The 12,672-nt window shown below is 32.5% G+C and overlaps 1 protein-coding gene across 4 annotated transcripts in view; it reads right to left on the bottom strand.

The window, feature by feature from the left end:
• The window catches only part of LOC126748971 (WASH complex subunit 4), a 121,694-nt gene that overhangs the window by 22,655 nt on the left and 86,367 nt on the right, over positions 1–12,672 (bottom strand). For 2 of the 4 annotated variants that reach the window (XM_050458533.1, XM_050458534.1), the window contains exons 5-12: positions 8,429–8,601; positions 8,035–8,256; positions 7,743–7,979; positions 6,839–7,015; positions 6,407–6,739; positions 6,270–6,354; positions 5,979–6,211; positions 137–468 (exon numbers count right to left, since the gene is read on the bottom strand). In XM_050458533.1, the coding sequence (XP_050314490.1) occupies positions 137–468; positions 5,979–6,211; positions 6,270–6,354; positions 6,407–6,739; positions 6,839–7,015; positions 7,743–7,979; positions 8,035–8,256; positions 8,429–8,601 (1,792 nt within the window). The remainder of the gene's footprint in view (positions 1–136; positions 469–5,978; positions 6,212–6,269; positions 6,355–6,406; positions 6,740–6,838; positions 7,016–7,742; positions 7,980–8,034; positions 8,257–8,428; positions 8,602–12,672) is intronic. The other 2 variants (XM_050458535.1, XM_050458536.1) reach the window with 2 other exon arrangements.

Consider the following 12,672-nt stretch of genomic DNA (forward strand, 5'->3'; position numbering starts at 1 on the left):
CAATATATTAAGGAAGCTCTATTAGAAGTATTTCACCGAGTTTGCCGGAATTGAAGCAATATGTTTTAGCAAGCCAAGTATACAATAAAATCGTTCCGGGAGATGAGACACGATGTAAATAATTCAAACTTCTTACCTTCGCATCTCCCCATAAGTTTTCCAATCATATAGTACAACGGTAGTTAAATTATAAAATGTGTAACTCAAATAATGTTCTGTTTCAATTTTAATATTCTTATACGCATATTTCAGTGGAACCGGCATTATTTTATTTAAACACAGAGGAAAATAGTCCCGAAACGGATCTGAAGGAGGTAATTGCAGGTGAAGATGAGTCTGAACTCGTAGATTTGTTTCTGCTATATGGTTTATAGGCATGCACAGTTCCTCTTTCCAGATTTGATGAATTTCGCTAGATATATCGTTTTCTTCTACGGCTAAGCAATCGGACAATGCATATAAAAGTGGCTAAAAAAATATAATTATTTAACGTTATAAATATTAATGTAAAGAAATACTTAAATTTACTTATAACTAAAAGAGTAGAGGAAGAAGAAAGTAATGTTTCACTTTTTGTTGAGGCTATTTTTATTTTTGATAATAGGCTAAAATCGCGAAAAACTATCCTTAACATAATAAAGAGTAAATTTTAATACTATTATTGAAATGTCCTTATTATGTTAATATCCTAATATTTATTCCCTATACAGGGTCTCCGGAAGGTGGGCAAAATCCTTTAAGGACTTAATTTCGAACATTTTAAGCCAAAAATCTATAGGTCAAAATTTAGCTCGTTTCTAAACTTTTTTATTGCAACTTTTACATTTTTGGAACAAATACTTAAATTTCACACTTAATCGATAATACAGTGCAAGTTAAAATTAATATCTAAGTTATCAAGTCTCTTTTGTCCAACAGAATGTGAAGGAACTCGATTAAAAATACGTGAGATGCACTCAACATGAAGTTCGGGATAACCATAAGATCGTAAAGAGTCACGAGAGCAGATGCTAAGCAACCAGAGAGGAAAAACACACTTTTTGTTTATTATGTAGGTCCCCACCCTAGAGGCTCTCATTCTAAGAATTGGCCAGACATTGACATGAATGATAACTTAAAAGAACTTAAACTAAATAGTCCGTGCGCCTGAGTCGTATTTATTGTCGCATGATATACATGTTTAAATGGCAAAATTTTAGTTTATCTATAAAATAATTTTAAATATACGTAAAACCCCATGTTTTACACTACTTTTTATTTTTATTGTGCGGGCTTATGGAGACCGCGAGAGCACAAGAAAGACAATAACATTTGTGATAAAAACAATAAGAGTGATCTGGACAGTGATTTATACTCATAGTTGTGATAGTTCACAGTGTGATTTTCCAGTGTTCAAAGCAGAGGAAGAAGCAAGGGAAGTAGAAGCTACAGGGGAAAAATCAAGCAGTTTCAAAACGTAATTGTTTAAGTACAGATGCCAAACAAATTTGTTTAAATGTCTATAACAATCTAAGTAATTATCCTCAGTTCACAAATGATTATAGTGCTTTGCAAAAAAAAAAACGTTTTTAACAGGGGTTCCGGGTTCCCAATAGTACAATATGCTATTTTGTAAAAAAAGGATTAAAGGCAAAAAAAAAGAAAAGATGCAGGACAATCAAAAGGACTTGACACGGATATTGCCAAATTGCTAAGAGAAGTTGTGTATTCTAAATACAAAAACAATGAGGTTCTGACCATAGAGATAGTTAAGGATACCTTATTGGCAAGGGACAAATATTTCTCAGTCTCAACCTTGCCGATATACCTAATAAAACTTGGATTTAAGTTTAAGATGGTTAACAAAAGAGCTGCTGTCATGCAATCCGGCAATGGAATTGTCAGGTGCATATAAAATATTTGGAGAAAATTAATGAATTTTGGGAGGAAGAAAAATCCATATATTATTTAGACGAAACATGGCATGATACATTTATGATTGATGTATGATTTCCATTCCCTGGGAAAAGTCTCTTTTTTGCCATAGTAAGAAAACCATATTTTTATTAATTAAACAAGTTTAAAATTTTGTTTTTACACCTTACTCTGCCTCTGTTATCCTTCAGCGATACAATAAAGCCTCTTTCTTTTTTCTCTGGGAAAAAACCTTTTTGCTATGATAAGAAAAGCACTGTTTTTATTAAGAAACCAAGTTTAAAATTTTTTAGTTCATGATTTGTATTACAGAGACACAAACAGAGTTTAGAAAATTGTATTAACTCTTTGGGCCGGATTTAAATGAGTCGTTCAATTTGTAAAAGTATTTAGTATCCTCACTGTAATTTTAGGATCCAGTATACTTAAAATGTAGTGTTTTGTATAAGTTTTTTAGTTTTTAGTGTTAATTATTATAATAAAAGCAATTATTTTTTCTTTCTTTTTTCTCTTAATCTCTCCTATTATGCACAATTACTAAATATGAGGCCAACAAATTATTACATTACATTCAGGATGTAAAATGTGTTTTTTTTAATGATTTTTAATGTAAAAGTTTTATTTTAAAAATATACTTCCACTTTTCTGACTACATAATTACTTTTTATCGAAAGATATTGGTACTAAATATAGAGATGGGGTTTTTATAAAAATAAATCTCAGTACCCAAAAAAAGGAAATATATAAAATTTGAAGACAAACTAAAAAATTTTATACCTTTGTGTCAAAAAGTAAATCTTTAATGCCTTAATCTACAGAATAAATGGGCCTAAGTAATATTATAAAAATAACTTATTATAAATACCCCACTGATGGCGCATAAAACTAAACTTATTAAATTAAAATTTTTGGTTAAACTGATTTTACGTACTTAAATCTTATCTTTAAATTAAATATTATCTTGCTATCAACTATCCTGAATTTCCAGCTTTATAAAACTAAACCCAAAAATCCCGAATAATCAAATTTTAAATACAAATAAATTTTAAGGCCGGATCTGTGCAACTTTTCACGCTTCAGTGGCTGGGACTGAGGTCAGACACCTAACAAAATAGTACATGGGCGTCTGAAGTCAAATTTTACGATGCAAATGTATAAATTTAAAAAAATATGTTTAAAACATTTATTTATTTAGTGGAATGGTTAAATGTCGCTTAGAATATTACTTTATGACTCTTTCCACATAAAATTTTGCGATTTAAATATGCATGCCATGTGACAATACAAACAACACCGGCACACGGACTATTCGCGGCACATCAAAGATTCTAATAGATCTCTGAACTGAACTGTACCTTCCCGACACCCTGTATACCGGGTGACAAAGGAAAAAGGGAACACTTTATAACTATTTTACTCTTTAAGATGAAACAAATGAAATTTGGTATATCGATGAATTTGTTATATAATAATTATTAATAATTGCTAAAAAAAAAAGGTAATTTTTTTTATTTTTAAAATAGAGTGCCATGAATGCGTTGAAAGTTTAATAATTTTTAATCAAGTAATCATGAAAGAGTAGTTTTCATTGCATATTATGACTAAAATCTTTTACACGTGTATTTAAAATTTCCAAACCATAAATTTTGGCATTTACTTTATTTTTTTAAATAGCACATTATTGGAAACAACGACTTTTAAAATGCGGTTTTTTTTCCCAATAATCTAATATGATTATCTTTTAAGTCGGCTGATAAATAAGCCCATAAGGTGAAAAAAACTAAGTCACAAAAATAAACGCATTTAATTAATAAAAATAGCATAGAGGCATAGGCTTTGATTTCTTGAATAGGAGGTTGCGTTTTGACGCGTGTTTTAATAATTTTTCGCAATTCTATGCTATTTTTTATTAATTAAATGCGTTTATTTTTGTGACTTCGTTTTGTTTTTCTTATGGGCTTATTTATCAACCGATTTAAAAGATAATCATATAAAATTATTGGAAAAAGGAAACCGCATTCTAAAACTGGTTGTTCCCACCTGTTTTTGAAGGTGGTAGACAGTGGTACAGTGAAAACATCTTGTCGAACTTGCATTGTCTTATTTATTTAATGTAACACGACGTTTCGGTTGGTAAGTATCTCCAACCGTTATCAAGTGTAAACTGACAGAAAACTAAGCAAGGATGCAGCTTTCTCAACTCGGACCACAATGCCTTTGGACGGGGTGATGGAACTTTTCGAGATCTGTCTTCGTAATTCTTACTTTCAAGGATAGATTCTACGCCCAAGACGAAGGACTTCCGATGGGTTCATCTCTTTCCCCAGTAATAGCAAACATCTTCATGGAATGGTTCGAGGAACATGCAATAGATGCCTCCCATTGCAAACCCAAGCTCTGGCTTCGATATGTGGACGACACCCTCATCATCTGGGACAAAGAGGAAATAGCACTTTAGGAGTTTCTGCTTCACCTCAACAACTTCAGACCAACAATCAAGTTCACGATGGAGACAGAGAAGGACTCAGCTCTACCTTTCTTAGATGTCCTCGTTAAAAAGGTCGGTGGAAATCTACGAACTTCAGTTTATAGAAAACTAACACACACGGGCCAGTATCTTCACTATGAGTCCAACCATCCTGCAACCACCAAAGTAGGCATCATAAGATCCCTCTACAATAGAGCTCGAATCAAATCAGAGACGAGGCCACCACGACAACCAGACTTCTACCCATACCTTACATTAGGGGTACATCGGAACAAATCCGACGCATTGCCAGCAAGTACAATATTAGAACTGCCTTTAGATCTAGCACCACTATCAGAAGCGTGGTATCAAAGACCAAACCAGATGGCCTGTTGGATACCAAAAATTGCGTCTACCAGATCCCATGTGAGTGCGGTGACTCATACAAAGGTGAAACGAAGCGCCCCCTAGAAGTCAGAGCGAAGGAACATCGCAGCTGGATCCATAGAGGAGAGGTTTCCAAATCCGGAATAGCAGAGCACGCGTGGCATAATGGACACAATATCCATTGGTCAGAAGCCAAGATTCTGCACAAGGAACAGCACTGGCAGAAGAGGAAGTTCGTAGAGGCAGTTTTCATTTCACAGAATCAGGGGATCTTCAGCCAGCCAAGCGTCGATGTACCCAACATCTGGAAGCCTCTACTCTCAGGACAGTGTAGGATCTAGAGAGAGGCGTGTCCTGCCCCCAACTCTTTTCACGGATGACTTTCCTTTCCACATCGCTGCACACATCTAGTATGTAAGCCTATAGAATAGTAGTTTGCTGTCAGTTTACACTTGATAACGGTTGGAGATAGTTACCAACCGAAACGTCGTGTTACATTAATTAATAAGACAATGCAAGTTCGACAAGATGTTTTTGGTTGTTCCCAATTATGTGCTATTTAAAAAAATAAAGTAGATGCCGAAATTAATAGTTTAAACATTTTAAATAGTGCGTGTAAACGATTTAAGTAATAAAATGCATTGAAAACTATTTTTCGTGAATACTTAATTAAAAATTTAAACTTTTAACGCCTTCAGGGCACACTATTTTAAAATTAAAAAAAATTATTTTTTCTATGCGTATAAGACAAAAAGTAGCAAATACAGTATCATTGTTTTCAAAATATTTTAATATATACGTAATAACATACGTAATATACGTAATAACATACCAAGTGTCCCATTTAAAATAAGAAAGTTAGTGTCACTTCTTCCTGATAGAGCGGAAGTGATGGAAAACAATTGCATATGTCAAAAGATTCCCTTCTTTTTATCGATTTACCAAATTTCATTTGTTTATCTCGAAAAGTAAAAAAGTTATTAAGTGTTTCCTTTTTTCTGTGTCACCCTATATGTTGTATGTAAAATTTCCGTGACAAATTGTCGGTGTTACCAGCCGAGTGCAGTTTAAATTTTTAGTATTGATTTTAAACATCCTTAAATATAAATAAAATTTTTAAAAGCTGCTATTTGAAGAAAACTAAATAACAAACATAATTTAAAAAGCGTAAATCTTAGAGAATATATAAATTATTAGAACCGAAACTTACGTAACATTTTGATAAATTAGACTTAAAAGCAATGAGCCTTCTAAAATATGCAGGCATAAGGTGATGAAAATGCCAATAAAATATTGAACAATCGCATGCAATTTTTAGAAGTTGTGTAAATTTTGCTGCTATTTCTAACTGGTTCAAAATTGATCTTATCTCAGCTACGGGAACTAGTCCACTAGCTGATAATGCCAAATTTGCGATAAGTATTCGAAGCTTTGTGTTGGGACCTACAATTAATATATTATACTATTACTATAGATAACTTAAAATCATCTTACATTTTACCTTTTAAAGCTGACTCACAAACTTTAATCGCTGATAATATATCCAGCTGTTTATCTTTGTAAGATTTTAACTGGGTCTGGTTTTTCTAAAATTATTCTGGATATGAATTTATCTCTACAGTTAATTAATCTTCTTACCTTTAGGGTATCTAACATAGAAATAGCTGTATGTTGCAAATGCTGTGATATGAGAGTAATAAAAAAGTTTATCATAGGCATATGCCTTTGAAAGGCTGAGTGCATATGCTTTAAACTTTCAACCAAACGGCCAACACAATTTAAAACTGTCTTAGTAACAGGCAAATTTTTGTCGAAATGCACATTAAGTATCCATTTAATAAGTCTTTTTACTTTCTCTACTATCTTTAACTCGGCTAAAAGAAACTCTGCCATTTCCTTCAGTTGTTTAACTTTTATAGTTATTGGGTTGGCTTTCATCTTATTCTCTAATTCTAGGATAAAATTAAATGCCTGAAAGGTAATTTTAGAGGTAACGGATAGAGTTCATGAACCGCCGACTAACATTAAACATCGCGATTTAATAGTAAATAAAATTTCATCATTTCATACCTTATAAGATAATGTGTTAGTTTCCTTTTGTAAATTTTGCACTTTTGAGTTAATATAATATAATCTGTTACTCTCTATGCTACTTCTATCTATCGAATTTAGTAGCGATTGCACATGTTTTACGAGGAAGTGTTCAGGATACCATAATTTATTTCCTATTAATGAACATCCCGATATCTAAATGCAGATAAAATTAAATTAGCAACACTATCAATTAAGTTCAGTCATATTTTAATTAAAAAAATTAAGTATAGAGAAAAAATTAGATGTGGGTGGCGTAGCTATTAAATCTGGTTTCTTATTGTGTATTATAGCAAGGCAAGAGCAAGTTTTTTAAAATTCTCTAGTCATCGCATAAAAAGCGTCGTAATCCTCAGATTGTATGTAAAGTCGTAAAGCTTAGTTCGTGTGGCCTACACTGGAACTATACTTATATAAAATCTCCTTCCCAATTATCTGTTTCATTGCCAAAACACGGGTATTTAAAATATCTTAAGACTCTTACGTAATCAACAAATCTATAATGTACTCATTATCCAACAAGCTAAAGGTCTTAATAGGCATCCACTTATATATTTCAGAAACATGCTATATTATTTTGCTATATCTATTTCTCAGTTCTAACACGAACTGAATATAATTCGTATCCTCTTGGCAATAAGAAAAAATCATATATATTTTTTTTAATTTTGGAGCTTGTATACTTATTTAGTACCGATAAACAAGACGGTAATTAAACCATTAAGAGTAACGGATTAAGTTTTTCATATTTACCTATGAATTTAATCACTATTTAATTATTGTATACTAATCAATATTGTTATCACCTAAGTTTGCATAATTTGCCCAACTCCCAACATCACGATTAATTTTATATAAAATTCTTTTAGTGTAAAACAGATACCTTTTTATTCTTCTCAAGCAGCCTTTTGGTAAATCTTTTATCAGTGACTCCAAAGATATTAAAATAAAAGGCTGCGAGTACATTTATATCTACAATATCTTTCATATGTAAGAAGACGTCATCATCCTTGTCTAATTCATTTAGTTTATCTGTTAAATAATTATAAAACTCTGCGTTTAAACTATCGATTTTAAAATCAATAACTAATTTATTGTTTAAACAACTGTCTATAGTATCCTAAAAAAAAGCAAAATTAATAAAAACATGAAAAATTAATTTCAAGATGTATTACCTTAAAAATTGATCCAGATAATAAAGAGTTTTCCAGTACTAATAACATATTACTAAAAGCCTGCAACTCATTAAACTCCCAGCGAATTTTCGAATTTGTATGTATAAAATTCTTAAGACGCCTTTTATAGCATATCCAATCATTCTTTAAGACCTGTTTATCCAATAAGGTATCAAACTTTAACAAGCAGACCAATAGGTCTGCAAATGAAGAGAGGACTTCCTAAAATCACAAAATTTTAAACCCTGAAGGTTTCGTTTTTAAGTGAAAATACATAATTTTTTGCCAAATTTTTTTCTGGATTCCTAGTTATAATTTTAATAAAATAAAAAAATATATATACTAATCTAAACAAGGTTGACTTCATTTTTGATATTTTGAAATATTTACTTACTGAAAACCTAGAACTACTATTTGAAATGTAGTACTCTTTATGTAAAATACCACCAAGTTGCCTTAGAGTCAAATTGATGACTATCTCCGCCCTTCTTATCAAAACTAGAATTTTTTGAAGTGGCTCTATTATTTCGCTGATGCAATCCTTATTTCCCGGACTGCTTGTGCAATCTTAAAAGAGTAAAACTAAAATTCACGTCATAGTCGAAAATAAGAAGTTTAACTTACACAGTAACTATTTACAAAATATGTATTATAAGGCATACAAATGGTTGAAAATTAAAAAATTCCACCTCTTAAGACGACCTCTGGAGTGTTCCATGAAACAAATTACACTATAGCTTGGACACGACTTATAAGCTATTTATTAACCTATTGCATACCGATTAAGGATTTGGCGGACAAGTTTTCAGAGCAAAAAGAAAATCTGAATGAAATGGATTTCAACAGACTACCCTACCCTAAGTGTAATACATCATTTTAAAGGGCATACAATCTCCTACCTAACCAAACTGAAAAAAACCGGTTGACGTATAAGCAAATAGTAAGCAAAAATGTGTGGTAATAAAAGACATTTGATCAACTTCAACTTTGGTAGGAAAAATGGTTGCCTTATAATCTGAGACATTATTTTAAATTTTAAAGAAAACTACATAACTGGAAAGCTCCAGTCCATCTCTTACTGAATTAAGAAATTGTGATCAACACATCAACAACTGACCGACCTTCTAAACGACGTACTTATGAATCCTCAGAATTTGCCCAATTTTTTAACCAAAGGTACCTCTTGTCCAAGGATTGCCAAAATACTCAAGATCCGGCTAAATATCGGCCAATAACACTGACTTACCGACACTTTATACACTAATTACATCTTGCATTACAGAACGTATTTACAGACATTGCGACCAAAATAGTATCATAGCGACTCAACAGACAGGATGTACCAGAGGTGTCATGGGGTGTAAAGAACAGGTAATTATCGACTCCGTAGTTTGCAATTAGGCACTTAACAACAAGAAAAACCTTTTCGCAGCATACTTTGACTACCGAAAAGCTTTTGATGCAGTTCCACATAAATGGCTTATTAAGTCCACTTTGGTTCTGCCTTGCCATGAACCCGCTACCTAGCCAACTCAATTCAACTAGGTACGAATTTGGCCTAAAAAAGGATAATAGAGAACTAACAAGAGTAGACTATCTACTTTATATGGATGCAAAGATATGCTAGAATACTCCTAACGAAAGCCAATAAGGATCATCCGCGAAGTGCCGTAAAACGAACTACGCTACCTCGACATAAGGGAGGAAGAGGAATGACCGACATAGAGAAGCAAATGACTAAGCAAATTAGTAACTTGCGTTCCTTTTTCTTAAGAAAGACTGAAACATCACACATTCATCGTGCCGTATGTGAAGCAGACGACTCAACACCACTTAAACTACAGGAGCTTGAGCTGCCCATACACCATCGCACCGAAAGAAAGAGAAAATGCAAGTTTGGAGGGGAAAACCACTAAATGAAAGGCATGTTCACGAGGTTCAACAACTCGTCGACTATGTTGAACCAAGATCATGGAATACCAACAAGAAATTATTTAAAGTTTGTCGTAGGTCACCCGACGGTACAAAGTGATAGATGTAGGTATGGATGTGAGACAACGGAGTCTCTTCAGCATGTCACCGGTGGATGTCAAACTTTTGCATCAACGGAATATAAAGAACGACATGCTCTAGTTGCAAAGATACTGCATCATGAGCTCCTAAGGTACCATATTATAACTATAAGCCAGAACCAGTTCTTAAAAATGACCAACACAAATTGTATTGGAATCGCACTGTACTTACACAGACCAACGAGTAAGTAACAATAGGCCTGACCTAATCCTAATCGATAAAATTTCTAGGAAGACAACCCTTACTGATGTGGCTATACCCAATAATAACAACCTAAGAGCAAAACATAATGAAAAGATTAACTACAGGTATCTAGAATACCAGATACAAAGACAACGGGAAATGAGAGAAGTGTGGACAGTTCCGATTATGGTGTCAACAACAGGAGTAATACCAAAGAGCCGGATCGAAAACATAAAACTGCTCAACCTTAAGGAAAGCATCTATAAGCTAATGCAGAAGTCGCTATTATCGACATCTGGAATCGTCAGAATGTAACATAATATTATTAGTAAGAACTTTTTAGAAGAAAACAATGATTTGTAAGATTGACAATAGCTTATACAGGGTTTCAATTTAAAAACTTCTCACCCCTATTATTTCAAAACGGGTTAGGTTTTTATAAAATCGCTATTTTAATTTAGTTTTAGCCGTGCTTTTGTAAAGGTCATTATTAAAACAACTTCAGCCATAATTGTAACGACTATGCAAAAGTTTAATAAAAATAATATTAACCTAAGAAGACATGTTTGGATAAATAATCATAGCGTTAACGTAATTAAAACACAGGAATAATGCCTAATAATAAGTAATTTACAATGATTAAATAATCATAACTTGGTAACGCAGTACTCAAATTTAAAAAATACGTACCTCTCTTTTATGTAGTACATATGTTTCCAAAATAAGGATGTCTATAATGGGTATCTTAGAAAACAAAGAAGATTCGCAGATGGTTAAATTAGAGAAAAATTGCGAATTTTCAAGCCTAACAATATGCTAAGTTTTAAAATTCAGAGTAGTTCCGAAGATATGCATAAAAATCAATTCCGAAGACACTTTCTCATGGTTTCGTTTGGTAAAAACCATCATCAACTTTATTTTTTATGTGGTGCGTAAAAAAGTATACCCTATAAATATTTGATTACGAATACAACGATGTGTGACACAATACGATTCTGCAATATTTAAATTAGAAAACACGGGTGTTTATTAAGTTTCGATGTTTTAGTGTAGTAGGCGGTGAAATGTGGGTGAAATGCAATCATTACTTATTTTTCGAAATATTGAATTAAAATCACATTACTGATGATTTAAAAAAATTATTCACATATACGTAGGTGGGTTACGTCATATGTTAATTAATTTTAAAAAATTGTTAAATACTACTAGAAACCCAACAAAAACTAATTTAGAATATGTTCAAACAAATTACCATTATTCTTCTCCAAACACAGATTACACCTTCTAACTTTGATTTTAAAAGACTTCTTAACATATCAGGCTTAATGCTCCCCAACGCTTTAAAGGTATTATTCACCCATAAATTCCTGTTTCCTGGATAACTTTTTTATTTTACAATATTTTTAATGCGGTTTTTACTAATGAATTGTACATATTTTTGTTAAGAGTTGATAGGTGCTAGTTTTTTTAATTTCTAAAATTGTAGCGTTTTATTTTTCTACTCTTATTTTCACTAACGCTCCATTGATATTTCATTAATTTCAATAATTATATTAATAATTTCAGTCAACTTCTTTTATCGATATTTCTTTAAATTCACACTGTCAATGACACATTACTACTGTAACGCATTACTCTCCTGGTTTTATTATTCATGCTTTCTGTTGACGGTCCGTCACTCTTCTGGTTGGTCTTGATTGATGTTTTCTCTGATTGGATTGACATTGACAGCTCAGGCGAGAGGTGGGGTCGTAACTTATTTAGTCGGTACTGCATCCATTTTTCGAGGACTTGTTCCCGTGTCGCAGGTAGAAGCGCACGTAAAAGGCCAGTTTTTTATTTTCGAAATTTGTGAAGCGGGAAGTGGCCAATATGGTTTATAATTTATAGTCCTTAATCTTGTTCCTTTAGGGAACTGTTTATTTCATAATTCTGGTGCAGGATGCCCGAGATTTTGATAGATAGATAATGAAACTTAGCAAGGTGAGTGTGTCACATTTTGAACGCCATTCATTTTTTTTATCGACAGTGAATACAATGGCAACTATTGTTTTAGGGTTTTACTTTTCCGCTTTACTTTTCCGTTTTCCTCTTTATTCTTCTTCAATTGTTGATGGCTGCAGGATTTTGATTTCCCCGGGAAATTGCTGTAAGCTGTGGAGCTGGAGCCAGAGTTAGAGCTATTAGTAGAGATTCCCAGTCCGGATAGCTAAGCTACAAATGGCACACATTTACAGCCTTGATTTTGAAGGCCAGCCGTTCATTTCTTGGAGGAATATACAGGCCAGTTTATTCCATTTATTTAAATATTATTAACCATAGACTTGTCTCACATATTAAAATTTTTATTAATATACTTTTAAAATCAATTTATTGCTACAA

The sequence above is a fragment of the Anthonomus grandis genome, chromosome 22, assembly GCF_022605725.1.
Source record: "Anthonomus grandis grandis chromosome 22, icAntGran1.3, whole genome shotgun sequence".
NCBI classification, from domain to species: Eukaryota; Metazoa; Arthropoda; class Insecta; order Coleoptera; family Curculionidae; genus Anthonomus; species Anthonomus grandis.